Raw genomic sequence first — 20,053 nt, 5'->3', positions numbered from 1 at the left:
AAGGAATGATACAGTTTTGATTTCAGGTACTATCACATCAATGCATGTGTATAGAGCTAATTAAAATAAATGGGACTATAAAATGAAATCACAATTTTGAATACCAGTATTCAATATTAAATGTATACCACTAACAAATTATCTTAAGTGTTTACTTAATAAAAATATTAGATATACAATGCTTTGCTTATTGATGCTGCACCATTAATGCTTAAATAAAATTACCAACGTTTCGTTATTTTTAAACAAAAAGCACCTTAATATAACATGAAGGCTTGATAATTTTGTCACAGTAACATAAACCTATTATCACATGGTGTAAAGTATATTACATAACCTGCAATCATCACAGTAGTTCTATCATTTATACTGAATAAAAAAATAACATTCCTTTAGTTCTTAAGAACCTGGAAAAGAATTAGAATCGGTACATAAGATAAAGCAAAAATACACTTTAGCACAATGATTAGTTAATACTCCTTGATAATACAACATTGGTTAAAAATCCAAATTTACCACTGCATATTACCATAGAACTACACAAAGCTCGTCAGACTTTGATCTTCACTAAGTGAAGTCCTGTTGCTACTGCTTTGATGCTGTATAGTCCTTGTGGCTTAGCGCTTCTTTTTGATTATAATAATAATACTGCTTTGATGTACAGTTTATTGATAACGGTAAGCTCTTAGAATTCACAGAATAAGTTCTTAAGAGGTTACAATGAATACCACTAAAACAGTGAAGTGGAATTTCTTTTAACAGAACAATACTGTACTGAAATACATAATGTATTCAGATTTGATGAAGATTCATTACACTCTTGTTGTGGTTGTGATGGAGTTTTCCGACTCGCTAGCCGCGAGTTCATTCCCAACCCGTACCATAGTTTACGATTTCGTGAGTCAGTGATGGTGTTGGAGGGCAAGATGACTATTATATGGACCATCGTGAAATAAAGTGGTGGTGGTGCTTAAAGTTTCGGTGGAGTTCTTCAGAATATAGAAGTGCATCATTTGCTCTTGATAATTTCAGGTTCTTTTTGTTAGAATTTAAAATTTAATTTGGTACCTTTTATAACATCCATCACAATGTCTTCATTTTCAATGTCTGTGTTAGCTCCTCGCCGTAACGATCAGTTTCTCAACATCTACCTTTTCAAAACCACCTCCAGTAGTATTGGATATCTGCATCCGCATCCGCGGAACATCAGCACAATTTCTTACATCTGCATCCTCATTTTACTGTAAACAGATATCCGCATATGCATCCGAATCAGCAGAACATTCGCACAATTTCTTACATCCGCATCTACATCCGCCTCCGCAAAGTAAGAAATATATCCTCCTACATATCCGCATCCGCGGATATCTAAATTTTCACATCCGATACATCTCTAACCTCCAGGATGCTGTACCAGGGCTTAATAAACAAAGATACTATTAAACACTATACATCAGTCCTCACCAAACTAATAAGAAAGGCTAAGCAATTGTAAGATAAGATTTCGTTCGGATTTTTAACCCCGGAGGGTTAGCCACCCAGGACAACCCAAGAAAGTCAGTGCGTCATCGAGGACTGTCTAACTTATTTCCACTGGGGTCCTCAATCTTGTCCCCCAGGATGCGACCCACACCAGTCCACTAACACCCAGGTACCTATTTGCTGCTAGGTGAACAGGACAACAGGTGTAGGGAAACGTGTCGAAATATTTCCACCCGCCGGGAATCGAACCCGGGCCCTCCGTGTGTGAAGCGGAAGCTTTAGCCACCAGGCCACCGAAACAAGAGGAGATATAAAAAAGACCTGGAAGACACTCAGATTCTGAGCACCCACAAACTGGAAAAACTAGGGATATTGTCCTAACTAAACCATATGAAACACAACTACAGCCTATTGATACAGTTAACAAGACAAATGACTTTTTCTTAACCATAGGATCATATCTTACCAGTAAAATCCCAGGTACCAATGCCCGAGCAAGTGATTACTTAGATGGGAATCTCCCAACCTCCTCATATCTTGCACCAACCGAGCTCACTGAAGTCACCACGATTATTAAGTCGCTTAAAAATAAATCAGGAAATCTGGCCGAAGTCCCGCCATTATTGTACAAACGAGCGGCTCATCCTTTCGCCTGCTATTTCATAACTTTCACAAATCACTAGAAACCAGCACTTTCCCGACACTACTCAAGATAGCAAGGGTTACACCAATACACAAAGGTGACCCCGTGGTAGTGCCACCTGTCATACATTCACAGACAAACAGCGCTGTGTTCTGTAAGCAAAAACTCCCACAAGGCCTCCATATTGGGAATTTACTTAAGAAAGTCATGGAGCAGCGTAACACTGCTGGTATTGATAACTATATCACTGGTCAACAACCAAAATGCTTCCGAGACCAGAGTAGCATTTCCAATTAATTTTAAGTCACTGATAATGAATATCACGGTTAAAATTGTTAGCTCTACTTTTCAATATACACCTGTGTCACAATAGGTTCTTACCACACTCAGTCTCACTGCCCTTCATTATTGTTCCAGCAGTCATAAAAGGTGGTTGTGATGTGCAAATTTATATTTTGAGGTGAAAGGTAGGTGATTTTCTTAGCCAAACAGGGTAGATACACTAGGTACTGCTGTTTTCTATGTTAAAAGGGCAGCCGTGCAAGAAGTTCCCACTACATCATGAGAGACTACCACCTCGTCAATCATTGGAGCCTGGGATGAAAAATGTTCAACATCCACCTCTCACTGAACCAAACAAAATTTTGCTACCACCGCTATACATAAAATGGGGCTCATGAAAAACTTTGCAAAAGCTATGGACAAATCCGGTCAGGGATTCAAAACTTGAAGTATCTTTCATTTACCCTCTCAAATTCTTTAGAATCTCCCAAAAGAACTGTGTTATCGGCAAGAGCAGCTGTGACATTAACACGCATCCAGAGAGCACCCTTTCAATAAAACATGATTTAAATATTATGCTTAAGCTAAAATCACTTTGGAAGACCTAAACTGAATAATGAAAATTTTAGGGGGAAAAAATATGCATGCCTACTTTGCACTCCAAATTTAGCTTGAACAGGGGGAGGCCTAGTATACCTCTTGGTATAAACATCCCCTCAAGGGAGGTTCTTGATGCTGGTGAGGGGCTCTTGATCTAGAGAATTGAATCTGTGCTCCAGTTCCCTGAACTAAGCCCGAATGCCTTCCACACCCACAGCTGCTGTATAATCCTACGGGTTTAGCGCCCCCCGATGATAATAATAATAATTGGTGTAAACACCACCCCCGCTCTAATTACCTTGTAGACTGGTACTCATACCGTACTCATTCTTTCGTTATTCAATTGATTTTGACTTTTTTTTCATCCACCACCCATCTCGTCTCTTGGATATTAAGTAATGCTGGACATGTCAGGAAGGGGAATAAGCATGAGTTTTGAAAAAAAAAATCTTTAATATAGTTAAAGGTAGTACTCGTGTATTGCAGATGGCCTTCGCCTTTTTTTTTTTTTAATTTGAACATGATACAAAGAAGTACAAAAGAATACAGTTAAATGCAGCATGCCAAAGCCACTTGAATGCATAGCATTACGGGCAGGCTTAAAATCAATGAAAACAATTAAACAATTTGTACAGTTAGAAAGAATGAGGTGAAGATAAGAGTTTCTAACCTGAAAATAATGAGAGGTCAATACTTGTACATAAACTGGAAAGTTATTATAAGTTACCGAATGTGTGACCCGAGCAGAATACAAATAAAAGTGATCCACATCAACCCTCTTTATGCATTCCAAGACCAAAAATACTGGACCACCAACCAGAATTTAAAATAAGATTTTGTTATTATTTTACATGCTCTTTTAGCTAAATGCATTGTATTTTATTAATGTACACTTCAGTACATCCAACTAAAATGTTAAGTACTATGTGGAAAATTATTATTTTTGTCGAATTATGAAACCTATATATCATGATTTCACGTATAACGGTGTCTTGCAAGACTAGTAACTCGAGTGATATGTGATGTTCTTCAGTATGTGGTTATTTGATGTGTTGTGACCTCTTACAGCACGGTATACTTGTTCTTGTAAATCAGTCATGATATCAATTTTATTTATAGAGTTTGTTAGTTATGTGAAGTAACTACAACATGCAGTAAGGTAGAAAGGTTGTTAAGCAATCTTGTTTTTTAATGCATTATTTGTTTTCAAGTGTTTAAGAATCTAAGAGAACTGTATGGATTATTGTAATATGATAATAGGCAGTGGGGGCAGATAGCAAAGATCAGGACAAATCTCATGTATTGAAGATCAGAGCATTTCACAATGTACTGAGAGAGAGACAACATTTATTTAAATAAAGCTTGGGCCAAATTTTCATTTTGTGGACTTAAGATTTCCTCCAGTCACAGTATTAGACTTGTTCTCAAACTTTGTTTTGTACCTAAAATTTTAGCACTTACAGCGTATTATGTTTCACGAAACCGTAATAACACGATTACAAACAACCTACGGTACCTGTGGGGCTAGAACCCATGCGAGTCGTAAAACTCCAAGCCAGAGCGTATGCCACTGGGCCTGCTGGCTACAATAAGATTTATCTAAGTGTTTTTTTACACCATAAGAAGATTAGCATGGGCCCCTCTGCAACCACAAATGCAAGTTTTTACAGTTGAATCTCCCGCTAACTGGCCCAGTGGCTTACGCACTGGCCTGGAGTTTTACGACTAACTTGCCATGGGTTCTAACCCCACCCGTACCGTGGTTTATTATATGTTGCTATAATTTTTTTGAACATACGCTTTCAAAGACCTCTAAAGCCAATAGAAAGAGAGCTTTTAAGTTCTAAAACTGATCCCGAGCATCTTAAGTCAGTAATTGGCAGAAATTCATTCTATATACTATTCATTTAATATACAGGTAAGTTTCAACTGCAATATTGTAAGCAGAAATACCTCTTTCTCTGTGATCCGAATTTCCAACTTTCTACCTCAAAATTGGGAGAAATTTGCGCTATAAAGTATGAACTTATCCTGCAGCTTAATAATCACTCAACAATCGCTAAAATATTCATTTGTCAATATACCTACGTAATCTTTAACAAATTACTGTATACAGTACTGCATTTGAACACATTCATAACATACATTACGATAATATTAAAATACATCACTATGAAGCTTTAATACATTTACTGAATAAGGGAAATTGCAAAGTGCAGTAATAAGATCTAAATATTTACACTTAATGTATGAGATCCTGAGTCTTTCTACCACAACAAAAAAAAAAAATGATCAATTGCTATGCACCTATGTACAGTACTACTAAAAGCAACAGATAAACAGGACACAAAAATATCCAATTCCATTATCATAAACAATGATGAAATGGTAAAAGTTACTAAATCGTATTAGAATTGGGGTTCTCTATCTTGGGTCAACATCATTTATTTTTCTTTGATTAAAACTGGGTTAAGTGGATGAAGATGCCGAATGAGATACATATGATCCTAGTGCAAGGATATTGCTAATTTGAAATTTTAAGCTGTTGTTCATACAGTTCTCTGTCGTAGTTGAGATCACTCTCTCATGATTTGGTTCCTGAGGATTTGTTAAAATATGAGAACCTCCCAAATAAATATCAGCCATACTACCATTTGGAATATCAGGCATATAATTATAAACATGAGTGCTATATTGAGTTTCCTTTAATTTATCTGTGTATAGTGAAACAAATTTGGAGACTAGATCTTGTTTGATATACTTAAATCTTTCATCATTCAAAGATTTCACTGCTGCTAGCTTATGTTTGAGTCTGTTTTGTTGCCTAATTGGTGCTTCCTGTATAAGAGGCTTCCTTTCACCTATAATCTCTGATCCAAATTGTTCAGGTGCTTTATGTAATAAAGTAGGACACGTGGTTACTGAATTTCGTTTACTTTCCTGGCTTTCATATAATGATCCTGAATCATTTGATTGTTGATATCTACTTGATGGGGCAGAATGTGAGCTTGTAATTCCAATTTTTTGTTGGACATTTACGTTTTTTTCATTATTTGAAACATATGAGAATGGTTTCAGCCTACCATCATCACTTTGTTTTTCCTTAGAGAAAGGATAAATTGTATCTGAATTTTTTGTATGCATTTCCTCTATCATAGATTCTGCATCATTTGCCTTTATCATATTTTCTCTCTTATTTTCCTTTATCGTGCTTGCTACAACAGAGCTTACTGGAGTTGCTTTAGGCATAATAGCTTTTTGTTCACTGCCACATGAAATTGGTGATATCAGTGGTAGTTCTGAGATACAATGCAATTCAGATCCTGCTGGTAATGTTTTTGAGGTGAATAACTCAGTAATTTGTTCGTTCTTTTGTAGGCTTAACATCTCTCCTGGCTGTTGATTTCCAAGTTTTGTATTACTCGATGAGGCTTCAGAATGTGGGACGAAATATTTTTTTCCAACAGAACCACTTTTATTTTCAGGATCCACTTCCAAATTGTTGGAAACCTGACTTCTGCCTTTCTTAAAGTGAACACATGAATTCAGAGGAGAAACCTTATGGCATGTATTATTTTCACGATTCCCATTAAAGTTGACCACATCTTGATATGCCACTCCATTCTCTTTAACAATGCAATCCCCTTCAGAATTAACATCTATTAAAGCAGCTGTCTGTGCCTGATTTTTACAAAGGACAGTAGCTTCCTGAGACAAAGTTTTAACCTTATTTTGCATGACACCGTTAAAATGTATATCTGCATCTTGGTTTTTTATATTATTTTCTCCATTATAATTTTCATGCAAGGTACTGGACGAAGTACTATTTTCTATTGGTGGAATACATTTCTTTCCAATTCTCACTTTATTTTGCAATATACACGAACGAAATGTGCCGAGTTCATCTTTAGTAACGTTTACTAGGGTCTCGGAAACTGTGTTAGTTAAATCTTCAGTGCAACTGACCTTACATGGGCTAAATTTACTAACGCTTTGAACATCTTTTTCATTACCACTGCACACTTTCCCTGGGGCACTTGATTTTATTAACATATTTCTTGTATTACCAAGAACAATTTTCTCTTTATGATCTGAACTTAATGGTCGATCTTTGATGGAAATATCAAAGCTACCTTCAATAGTTTTATTCTCTGTCAAAAACGAGCCGTCTTCATTGGAAAATTTATTGTCGTCCTCGTGATTATTACTCTTCGAAGTTTTTCTTGACTGCTTTTCTAAAGGTTTCAAATCTTTGCAATTCTGTGAAGATGTATTTCTCAGAAAATAATCTTTTGACTCCCAGTCTGAAATACATTGCTCAGTAATGTCATCTACATACGTATCTTGAGGCTGAAATTTTTCCTTGGTGCATGTTTTCACACCGGGTATTTTCAAATTGGATCCTCCGGTGACTCTCCTTATAATAAGCGAGAGTGGTGATCCTTTTGATGATATGCACTCATACCGATCATTAATTTTCATACCTTTAACGCAGATTTTCATCAGATTGTATTGAGCATCAGTACGTACATGTCGATGTTTGGAAAGAGATGTCGCAGAGCTGAAGGACGCACTGCAGTCAGGGCAGGAATGTGGGTCTGCATTAAAATGATGCTTCTCGTGTTTTTTGAGTAACGCGGTGGTAAAAAATGTGTCACAAAAATGACCTGTAAGTGGAGTTGCATCAATATGGCGTCGAATGTGCTGCTCTAAATGCGAAGCTCTCCTATATGTTACAGTACATACATGACATTTGAATGGTTTGTTTGTTTTGTGAATTAATATATGTCTACTGAGATCTGATGTAGTAAAAAACTTCATTCCACATTCTCTGCATGTGTGACGTCTTGCACCAGTATGTCTTCGCACCTGCAAGTGTAAATGGCATTTTTGAATAAATCCAAAACCACATAATTCACAAAGATAAGACCTCTCACCACTATGAATTCTAGCATGTCGCTTGAATTCTGAAAGAGACCGAAAAAACAAATCACACAAATGGCATTTATTAGATTTTGTATGTGCTTTAATTTCAGTATCCTCTTTAAAGCTGTGAGCATATAAAAAGTCTCTACTTTTATTAAGCCATTTTTTCCTAATACAACGATTCTGCCATATGCTCTTCCTGCTCCTTAAAAGTGTAGAATGAGGCAGACAATGTGAGATATGACGTTCAGTCATAGATAATTCATTGTCTGGGCAACCTTCATCAGTTTTGCTAACATGTCTTGTTTTTCTTAGAGAGCGATAGAGAATTTTCAGTAATTGTGTACACCTTTCATTGTCTTTCACTATACATTCTTCCGCTCCCATCTGTATTTTCGCAGACTCAACAATAATATTATTAGAAATAGTACTTGTTCTTAAGTCAATTTTATGGAATAGTCTACTACTGTAATTTTCAGATGTATTTCCTTTCAGTTGCATTTTCAATGCGTCAACTGATAAATCTTTGTCACTGTCCACGGTGAAACTTAAAGTAGCATTAGAGCTAGGGTCAATGTTTTTTTTTTCACTGTTTGTATTATTAGCTTTAGTTTCATTTTCTGGCTCTTCAAAAGTCACGTCACATGAAATTTGTGGTACTTCTGAGCCTTCGCTTTCTGATTCTGACTTAGGCTCATCAGTGTGTTTTTCTTCCAATATAGGATATCCACCTTCTAAATTTAGGTCACTGGCACAAGAGACATCTAACTTACATTCTCTAGAATCAGTGAGAGACCTATTTGATATTAATTTGTTTATTTCTTCCAGCAAAAGCACATGATCCAGAGAGGATGAATGACTGAAAAAGTCAACAGGAAACAAACTATGTTGTAGTTCACAGGCTTCATTGATCACACTGTCAACTTCCTGTTCGCTATTCTTAGTTTGTATCTTAAGATAAGGAATTTTATCCCCTTCATCACTCTCAAAGCATTCAATATCGTCGTCTAATTCAGCAAACGAGTAACTCCTATTTCTCAATTTACGCTTTTTGAAAACGCAAACCGTTTTGCCTCCAGGCCGGTAAGTACTATCACCCTTAGCTCTACTCTTATACCTCTTAGATTTGCTTCGTTGTTTCCCCGTGGGTAAAGAATTCTGATTACCATCATCAGGTGATGCCTTCTCATCTTCTCTCCAGTTAGCATTATACGAGCATCTACTGTGCATTTTTTTTGGTTTAGATTTTTGCCTTAAATGACTAGGAGGATCAGCTACCTGGTGGGTTCGCCTCCTATGTCGTAGCAGACATGACGATGTTACAAACCACATGCCACATATATCACAAACGTGGCGTCTGTCTTCATTATGCCGTCGCATATGCACTTCAACATGATCTTTCCGTTTGAAGCACATTTCACACAACTGACACTTGAAAGGCCTTTCACCACTGTGAATTCTGCCATGGCGTTCCAGCTCATAAGGGGTTCGAAATGATGTTTCACAGTAATCACATTTATGCGGTTTTTTGAAAGATCCTGTGTCTTTTTCAAGTAGATTATCAGAATTAACTAATCCTAAGTGAATGTGTTCATCACATAATTCCTGACTCGTATTAATATCTTCAACTTCCTGCTTGATTTCAGCGTTTGATGCAAAATCAAGATATTTGTCATCCCCAGCACTGCTACTCTGTGAATTTTTCTCATTAATTATTTTTTCAATTTGTTTTTCATCTAGACTTAATGTTCCTGAGGCTCCTGTGCTATAATTATCTTTACAGTTGCTCGTTTTTACGCTCTTAAATGAAGCAACGACCACAGGTTCAGTTGGTATTTGCCTTGGATCTTTATCCTTACAGCTGTGTCCCGTGCTCCTACCCAGAGAATCCCGTTCCGGAGGATTTCCTTGTTCCGGAGGATCTCCTTGTTCCGGAGGATCTCCTTGTTCCGGAGGTTCTCCTTGTTTTGGAGGATCCCCTTGTTCCATAGGTTTTCCTTGTTCCAGAGGTTCTCCATGTTCCAGAGGTTCTCCTTGTTCCAGAGGTTCTCTTTGTTCTGGAGGTTCTCCTTGTTTCGGAGAATCTCCTTGTTCCATAGGTTTTCCTTGTTCCAGAGGTTCTCCTTGTTCCAGAGGTTCTCCTTGTTCTGGAGGTTCTCCTTGTTCCGGAGGTTCTCCTTGTTCCAGGAACTTTCCTTCTTCCAGAGGTTCTCCATGTTCCAGAGGGTCTCGTTGTTCCTGAGGTTTTTGTTCTGGAGGTTCTTGTTCCAAAGGTTCTCCTTGTTCTGGAAGTTGTCCTTTTTCCGGAGGTTCTCCTTTTTCAGAAGGTTCTTGTTCAGGAAGGTTTCCTTGTACCGGAGGTTTTCCTTGTTCCATACATGACCTATTTCTACAATTTTTCATTGTTATGCAAATGTTTTGATGGCTGCTGTACCATACATTAACCGCAGCCTATGATGAACATAGAGTTATTTCACATAAATTAATCCAGTATATGGTGTTGCGTTGCAATGTATTTAAACTAGAAATACAAGTATACATTGTTATAGTTACCATATTTAATCCAGTTTCTCCTTGGAACTTGCATTTTCAGTTTTAATAGATGCTGGAACACTGATGGAAAAGCTTCTTATTTAGCCTTAACAGCATATATCACATGTGACCTAAAATATTGAAGACAATTAATCACTTTGCTTACAATTGTCATTGATTGAAAAAAAGAACGGGAATATACAGAATTCTTAAATCTTATACAATTAAACATTCACAAAAATTCCACTTCGTGAAATTCAGATGTTAATATTTTCTTCAATCGATTTATATAGCACATAGTATATAGAAATTGTATTTGTTAGATGAGAATTATTCCAGCAACAATATCATTATTTAAATTTTTCACAGAGTTAGCTTTAAGAATTGTTGAAAGGTACATGAGTGGGATTGAGTTTAACCTGCCTATCATGAACCTGTAAGCTTGTTGCAGTACTCCTCCATTCTTATGTTCATATAGTTGTCCATCTTTCATTTAGCATTACTATTTTCTCATTCTGCATTATATTCAAATTGTTTATTCGTTTTAACTAGATTTAAATGCACCGAGCACAAACTATGACTTCAACACTTATCAGTATCCCCACCTTATCTCTTAGTTTTTGTACAAATAGTCACCTAACAAGCTAGAGACTGGATGGAAAAGTTATATCATACTTCCTAATACCCATGATGTTTTGCACACACGCATTAATAACAAGTAACGCCAACTTAAGTGAAGTTACAGTTGTTATATGTGTCAAAGTTAAAACCGATGTGGATCGAAATGCAGCGAAAAAGACCTCTTTTTACTGTTTGTTTAATCTACACGTGAAATGTCAAGATGACCCTATATACAATACTGGTAATTTAGTGTTTGTTTACCATGGCAATATGCAAACATCAGGCTAAAGAGCCAAGAGTACAGTGATTAAATGACAACACTACAATAAAAAATTCCGTGAACAAGTGTAATTACATAAATTAAATACTAAATTAAATATATAAAAAAAATATTCAGGTTGTACATGCTGTGCTAAGCATGTGATGCAGTTAATAAGATGTACTTGAGGTAGTAAAACTAAGTAACAAAACACTTACTAATGTGGTAAGATAAGTTATAGTCACTTGGGTCTTCTATGCAGGAATTTTCATTGTCTTCCGCCTATATTATTACTGGTCGACTTTCAACATGGATTTTTGCAGTTCAGTACACATGTTCTTGTTTACATTCTGAAAGTTATTAGAGTTTGGTCAATATATCACCTTGAAGCTAATTTGGTATGTATTAGGGTAAGCAAAGATAATTTTGTTGTACCCAGCTACAACAGTACCTAATTAATGCAGCTGCAAAAAGTTTTTTTTTTATATAATACTGTAATATATAATGTCGTAATAATAAGACAACAGTGTAGCAGTCATCAGATTTGCATCTTATTCTTTAAAGCATTCATGTGAAAACGCTAAACCTATTGTCCTAACTAAACCAAACGAACAGCAACTCCAGCCAATTAACACAGCTAGCAAGATAAATGACTTCTCGACCATAGGATCAAGTCTCGCCAGAAAAATTCCAGGTACCAATATCCAAGCAAGTGATTACTTAGATGGGAACTTCCCAACATCCCTCTGTCTTGCACCAACCAAGCCCACTGAAGTCATCTTGATTATTAATTCGCTAAAAAAAATAAGGAAATATAGCTCATGTCCCATCACTAGTGTTCAAACTAGCGTCTCATGTCCTCTTTCCCACCATTACATTACTCTAACAAATCACTAGAAAGTAGCACTTTCCCGACATTACCCAAGACAGCAAGGGTTACACCAATACACAAAGGTGGTGACCCAACAGAAGTAAACAACTATAGGCCAAAATCAAACTTGCCTTTACTATCCAAAATCTTCGAGAAACTCATACACAAGAGATTATACTCATTTATAACATCACAAAGCATTCTCAACCTCTTCCAGTTTGGCTTCAGGAGAAACAAAAGCACAAATGAAGCAATTATAAAATGCTAGACCTGCTTTACACAGCACTCGAAAAAAATTAATTTCCTCTAGGGCTCCTCATCGGGGTCCAGTCCCTGGACCCATTATGTACCTCTGTAATCTTTTGACTACCGCCCACAGGATGGGTATGGGGTGCATAATAAAGATATTAAACTAAACTCTTTATCGACATAAGGAAAGTTTTTGATACAGTAGACTACAGCATCCTACTTCAAAAACCTAATCATTACGGTATAAGAGGCCATGCACCTATAATCTTATAGATAAGATTTTCTTCGGATTTTTAACCCCGGAGGGTTAGCCACCCAGGATAACCTAAAAAAAAGTCAGCGCGGCATCGAGGACTGTCTAACTTATTTCTATTGGGGTCCTCAGTCTTGTCCCCCAGGATGCGACCAACACCAGTCGACTAGCACCCAGGTACCTATTCTGCTAGGTGAACATGACAACAAGTGTAAGGAAACACGTCGAAATGTTTTCATCCCGCCGGGAATCGAACCCTGGCTCTCCGTGTGTGAAGAGAGAGCTTTAGCCACTAGTCTTTATAAGGACAACCTCCTCAACAAGACCTCTGGACACTTACATACCACAGGGAAGCATCCTTGGCCCCCTACTTTTCCTTTAATACATCAACTTTTTAATATCTTTATTATGCACCCCATACCCATTCTGCGAGCGGTAGTCAAAAGATTATACATCAACGATCTTCCAAATGTATCGCAACAACTTAGACCTATTCTCTTCGCTGACGACAAAACTTTTGTCATCTCTCACCATAATCTTGTCTCACTCAACACTGTTGTTAATGAAGAGCTCGCAAATATATCAACCTGGGCGACTACCAATAAACTTACACTTAACATTGACAAAACCTTTTAATTACGTTTGGGAACAGAGCAAATAATGTCCAACTAAACATTATGGTTAACAATACTTTTATTGCTAAACATAATGTGGGAAAATTTTTGGGTCTGCACCTTAACAGCAACTTGAAATTCAACTAATATCCAACACAACAAAAAAAAAAAAGTATCCAAAACAGTTGGCATCCTCTCAAAGATACGTTATCATGTACCACAAACAGCACTGTTTACATTATACTATTCACTGATCTACCCCTACCTCACCTATGCTATTTGCGCCTGGGGATCCACAACAGCAATTCACCTAAAGCCAATAATAACCCAACAAAAAGCTGCAGTTCAAATGATCACAATCCACTGTTAAGCAACCTCCACCCCCCTTCTCTTCAAAGACCTAAACCTACTCACTATACAAAACATTCACTGTTACTGCTGTGCATCCTACATTTACAGAACAATAAATTCTAATAATAATCCCGACCTGAAGCACTTTCTTGAACACTGCAACAAAACCCATATATATAATACTAGGCAAAAAAAAAAATTATCCGTGTTTACCTGGAGTTTACCTGGAGAGAGTTTCGGGGGTCAACGCCCCCGCGGCCCGGTCTGTGACCAGGCCTCCTGATGGATCAGCCCCTGATCAACCAGGCTGTTGCTGCTGGCTGCACGCAAACCAACGTACGAGCCACAGCCCGGCTGATCAGGAACTGACTTTAGGTGCTTGTCCAGTGCCAGCTTGAAGACTGCCAGGGGTCTGTTGGTAATCCCCCTTATGTGTGCTGGGAGGCAGCTGAACAGTCTCGGGCCCCTGACACTTATTGTATGGTCTCTTAACGTGCTAGTGACACCCCTGCTTTTCATTGGGGGGATGGTCCATCGTCTGCCAAGTCTTTTGCTTTCGTAGTGAGTGATTTTCGTGTGCAAGTTCGGTACTAGTCCCTCTAGGATTTTCCAGGTGTATATAATCATGTATCTCTCCCTCCTGCGTTCCAGGGAATACAGGTTTAGGAACCTCAAGCGCTCCCAATAATTGAGGTGTTTTATCTCCGTTATGCGCGCCGTGAAAGTTCTCTGTACATTTTCTAGGTCGGCAATTTCACCGGCTAAATCTCTTTAAAAATCCAGTGTACTTAAAAGGGCCTAAAATCGAACTGTGTGTGCATGTACTCACCTAATTGTACTCAGCTGATTGTGGTTGCAAGGGTCGAGACTCAGCTCCTGGCCCCGCCTCTTCACTGAACTATACTAGGTCCTCTCTCTCCCTGCTCCATGAGCTTTATCATACCTCGTCTTCAAGCTATGCATGGTTCCTGCCTCCACTGCATCACTCGCCACTGTTCCACTTCCTGGCTCACCTATTTGTGGTTGGAGGGGTCGGGTCATAGCTCCTGGCCCTGGCGTGTATGTGCATTCACCTATTTGTGGTTGCAGGAGTCGAGACTCACCTCCTGGCCCCGCCTCTTCACTGATAGCTACTAGGTCCTCTTTCTCCCTGCTCCATGAGCTTTATCATACCTCGTCTTAAAGTTATGTATGGTTCCTGCCTCCACTACCTCACTTTCCAGACTATTCCACTTCCTGACAACTCTGTGACTGAAGAAATACTTCCTAACATCCCTTTGACTCATCTGAGTCTTCAACTTCAAAATTGTGACCCCTTGTTTCTGTCTCCCATCTCTGGAACATCCTGTCTCTGTCCACCTTACCTATTCCTCGCAATATCTGTATGTAGTTATCATGTCTCCTATAACCCTCCTGTCCTCCAGTGTCGTCAGGCCTATTTCCCTTAACCTTTCTTCGTAGGACATTCCCCTTAGCTCTGGAAAGTGTGTGTGTGTGTGCGTGTGTCACCCAACAATTAATATTTGCACTGATAACTCATTACAATTGTTACTGGGTGTGGACGTGTGAATTGCACATTACTTTAAAATTCGTTCATGATTATAACCATGTATAAACGTAAGTAAGTAAATTTACTTACTTACATGATTCATTACCTTTGTAACTTGTGACTTCATTACCTTTGTACCTTGTTCAGCTATCAAAACTTAGGGCCCGGTCCCTGGACCCATTATGTACCTCTGTAATCTGTAAATACCTTTGTAACTTGTCATGATTGTGACCAGATCTACCTGGAATTCATTACCTTTGTAACTTGCTCAGCAATCAAAACTTTGGGGTCCAGTCCCTGGACCCATTATGTACCTCTGTACTCTTTTGACTACCACCCACAGGATGGGTATGGGGTGAATAATAAACATATTAAATTAAATTAAAATCCCTAACATATCTCAATATCAGCTAAATATGTGAAAACTGTTTCCATATTCTCAATGTCACGAACACATATAAAACAATATAATCTCATTCTCAATATCTGTAATCCTCTCAAACATTAAAACACTGATTTCCCCCCCCCCTCCTTTATGCTAATAAACTAGAATCCTCATCACCTATAATCATAACCAAACCTGTAATTCCTTAATTAAACTTGATAAAAGCCATGTAGCATGAACTAATAGGATATTTAATTCTCTTATCCTCAGTGTAACTCCTAAATTTATACTTATAGTGACTGTATGTATAAAATTACTTACACTGTTATTGCCTTATTAAACTTAAGTTTGCCCGAAATGCTCTGCATATTAACCCCTCAAGGAAGGTTCCTTGATGTTGGTGAGGGGCTCTTGATTTAGGGAATTGGATCTGTGCTCCAGTTCCCCAAATTAAGCCTGAATGCCTTCCACATCCCCCCCCCCCCCCGGCGCTGTATAATCCTCCGGGTTTAGCGCTTCCCCCTTGATTGTAATAATAATCTGCATATTAAGGGGCTTTCTGCATGCAAACCTAAATGTCATTCGCCTTTATACAAACACTGCATCATGCTGCAACAGTATTATTATTATTGTTGTTTATACAACACCCGAGGAATGGGAGATAATCAGGTTTAATTCCTTAAATCAAGAACCTTCAACCTCAAGGCATCCTCTTGAAGTGCATATAGCTAATACAAACCACAAACAAAATTTTTCTTTCCAAAGGTTACAATGCCATTCAAGACGGCATAAGTTTTGTAATTTTAAGTTTTACATTTATCTTATACTTACAATGAGTGTATTGAATGTAAAAATGACTTACATGTATGTTTAAATAAGGCACAAACGATAACCCCAGTGGTGTCATGCTCGACTGTTGGGTTGTTCTAGGTAGTTGATAAGTTGAGAGCAAACAACCTTTTATAAAAGTACTTTAGTATCTGTCTATTTCCATTTGCTGGCTTACATTATTATTATTATAATAAAAAAGAAGCGCTAAACCACAAGGGCTTGCTGGTTTACAGCCATTATTTTATAAGAGTTGTTCTAGGTTAACTGCACAATTAGTCACTGCTGTATGTCTGTTACAGTTATGTTTTTTTTTGAACTCACTCTATAAATTTATAATACACTGTGAAATAATTTGTAAATCTAAATATGGCTTACATATGCAGTCAGCAATAGAAGAAACTTCTAAGTGAACTTCATGTACCCAGAGAAAGGACTATTGGGTTATCTTAGGTTAAATCTACATAATATACTACCCCTCATCTCCACTAACCCCTAACTTGCACACCCATTCTTAACCTTCGTATATTTCTAATTTCGCACATCCCCTTCCACAGTGCTTATGGGTTTAGCGCTTAATTTAATAATAAGAAAATCTTCGATAAAACCCAACCGAAATATTTTTTTTTTTTCAGTGGGGTCAGCAGTTTGATATTTATTCAGGCAAAATTATTCTTGGAAATATATTTGCATACATTTTATTGTCATTAGACACACTGTTTGTCATACATATAAATATTAAGATAAGATAATGCAAATTTTATTTATCAAGCCTTCTGGCTTATGTCCACCGTGGTCCCATTAATACTGAGATAAAATTTGTCATTTCAGGCATTTTGATTAATCATGAATACTGATATAACAAAAATCATAAATGCTTGTTCATGCTATGCACAAAAATCACAAAACTGTCGAAAACCTGCCAGTTTGACTATGTCTTCCCGACCCACCCACACAATGGTCACGGTAAACGAGTTTACAATAAAACTTCGAGAGCCAGAGCTTCTCGCTTTTATAACGTTCACTGCCTAAGTCTGCCCCCTGGCACTCAGTTCAGGGTGCCAGCCCTCAGGTGGCTGCATGGCACGATGTTCACCATTAATATCCTGGTGGTTGTAGCAAAGGCGTCGTCCATTAAGCCCACTGTCACAGCCATCGATATTTGGTCGCTTATACTCCGAGACTTCCACCACTCTTCTTTAAATCAGTTACTCCCTATAATAATTGTTTACTTCCCAGGTAGATGCATTAGTTACAAAAACTGGTTTACAGTTTATTTCTCATGTGGAAAACCGTATTTATGCAAAACATTTTGGGCAGTGGCAGTTAATTAACAAAATTTTTACAGTGGTCTTGATTGTACAATTGTTTTGGATTTATTACTACAATCAAAACTAAGCGCTAAAACCACAAGGATCATACAATATTGGTTTATAAAACAGTATATTATGTATAATGAGTTTAGGAAAACCCACTCAAATAAAAAAATACGATTTATTTCCCTTAGTGTTAGTTTTTCTAGGTATTTCATACATATGCAAACCTATTTTTTATTTACAATTATTTTAAGGGCACAGGTGTAATAGACACATATATAATACATTATATGGATTTATATAGCATAACCTAATACAGTCAGTATAGCATATTTCATTACAATTTACTGTCTGCCATTGTGATTGTCATTGCTATATTCATGGATAAGCTCTACACCTATAAGGGTCACACAGCGCCTGAAGATGAAGAAACATACCACCTGGCATGATCATCGTACCTCCATGGATGAGCTGCCTTTGTTACGTCATCCTATGTTATACCTTCATTATTTACCACCAATGTATATCAATAACAGTGTTCTAATATGCTATTATAGAACTATTCAGTCTATAAACTTTTATCGTATCTTATACTGAAGAACCTACAAGTGGATTATTATAAACAAAACCAAGTGCTAAACCCACTAGGGTTGGGTTATCCTAGGTAATCTGCATATATGCTGCTATGTATAAAAATTTATGTAGCTTTTTATATGTACCTGTACCTGAATAAACTTACTAGGGTCACACAGCGCTGTGCAAGTGAAGGAATAATGGTGAAGCAACGCGCGCGCGCACAGTCCGCAACACCAACGTGAAACCCACACTTTGTCAAACATCAAGAAATTGGAGAAAGTGCAGAGATTTACAACAAGACTAGTTCCTTTGATCAAGAGGCCTTAATCAGAATCAAGGCGTCCCTTCCATTTTTGCTTTAAAAAATGCTGAATTCTTCTGGATCAGTAGAGCAGCGTCCCCTCCCTTTAAAGGGATATATTTATTTTGGGAGTACTAAACTCTCTGCTAGAGTTATGAGATTATATATTATAATTATGGGGGAGCGCTAAACCTGTAGGATTATACAGATCAAGAGCCCCTCACCAGCATGAAGGAATCTCCCTTGAGGGATAGGGTTATGAGAAATAATCATTATTGATCAAAGGAAACAGAGGGCAGCTCCGATTCTTTGGATCAAGAGCCCTTACAAGGAGCCCCAGCAATAAAATCCTAAAAATATGGTTCCAACAGTTTGTTCGATTTGCAGTCAGAGAAAAAGTAACCTTCCTAAATGTTTTGCATTTAGATCTCAGACACAGTATACAGTATCTCAAACCAAATCCATACGGGTCATACATCTCCCAAAAGATACGCTGAGTGATGTGTTCTTATTTAGTTCAAGTCAGGCGTTGAAGAATTGAGACACGTATGCAACTTATGGGAATCTTTATTGAAGAAAAGTTTCGCCACACAGTGGCTTCATCAGTCCAATACAAAGTAGAAATGCGTAAGGAGAGGAGGAGATTGAGGTAATCAGTCCCTCAGCCTGGAATCGATGTTTTCAGTCCATCACTCTTGTAGGAAGTACAGCATAGGGCCAGAGAGGTGGCTTATATACTGCAGTCAGGTGAGCGAAGCAGGAAGAGGAAGAGGAGGTGGGATCACAGTGTGACCTTCCACTAGTGAAAGTAGGTCGTCGTCCAAAGGTTGGACAGGTGTTGAAGAAATCTTTGTACAAAGATCCCATGATATTGCAGTGTCTGACATGTGATGAATGGTTTTGAAAACCAACAAGTTGAAGAATTATGCAACATATGGGAATCTTTATTGAAGAAACATTTTGCCACACAGTGGCTTCGTCACATCTGTCAGACACTGCAACATCATGGGATCCTGGTACAAAGACCTCTTCAACGCTTGTCCAACCTTTGGACGACGACCTACTTGCACTAGTGGAAGGTCCCACTATGATCCCACCTCCTGCTTCACTCACCTGACTGCAGTATATAAGCCACCTCTCTGGCCCAAGGCTTAGCTGTTGGGTCTAGTCCTGGCTCTTTATCTTCAACTCAAGACATTCCTCTCACCGACTATTCTTCGCCCTGTCCCCACTTGCCCCTCGCCCCTAGTGGGTCCTTACCTGTGAGTCCTCATTCATTCATTCATATGCTGTACTTCCTACAAGAGTGATGGACTGAAAACATCGATTCCAGGCTGAGGGACTGATTACCTCCTCTCCTTACCCATTTCTACTTGGTATTGGACTGATGAAGCCACTGTGTGGCGAAACGTTTC

At 38.0% G+C, this 20,053-nt stretch overlaps 1 protein-coding gene across 1 annotated transcript; it reads right to left on the bottom strand.

The window, feature by feature from the left end:
- Positions 1-146: 146 nt before the first annotated feature.
- On the bottom strand, positions 147-18,024 carry LOC128699184 (uncharacterized). Its single transcript, XM_070096711.1, has 3 exons — positions 17,542-18,024; positions 11,564-11,695; positions 147-10,596 (listed from the first exon to the last, which is right to left on the bottom strand). The coding sequence occupies exon 3, from the start codon at positions 10,334-10,336 to the stop codon at positions 5,477-5,479; it is 4,860 nt and encodes a 1,619-aa protein (XP_069952812.1). The 5' UTR covers positions 10,337-10,596; positions 11,564-11,695; positions 17,542-18,024; the 3' UTR covers positions 147-5,476.
- Between the last annotated feature and the right edge of the window lie 2,029 nt (positions 18,025-20,053).

Source organism: Cherax quadricarinatus, chromosome 54 (genome assembly GCF_038502225.1).
Source record: "Cherax quadricarinatus isolate ZL_2023a chromosome 54, ASM3850222v1, whole genome shotgun sequence".
Classification (NCBI taxonomy): domain Eukaryota; kingdom Metazoa; phylum Arthropoda; class Malacostraca; order Decapoda; family Parastacidae; genus Cherax; species Cherax quadricarinatus.
This window is presented reverse-complemented; position numbering and strand designations above follow the sequence as displayed.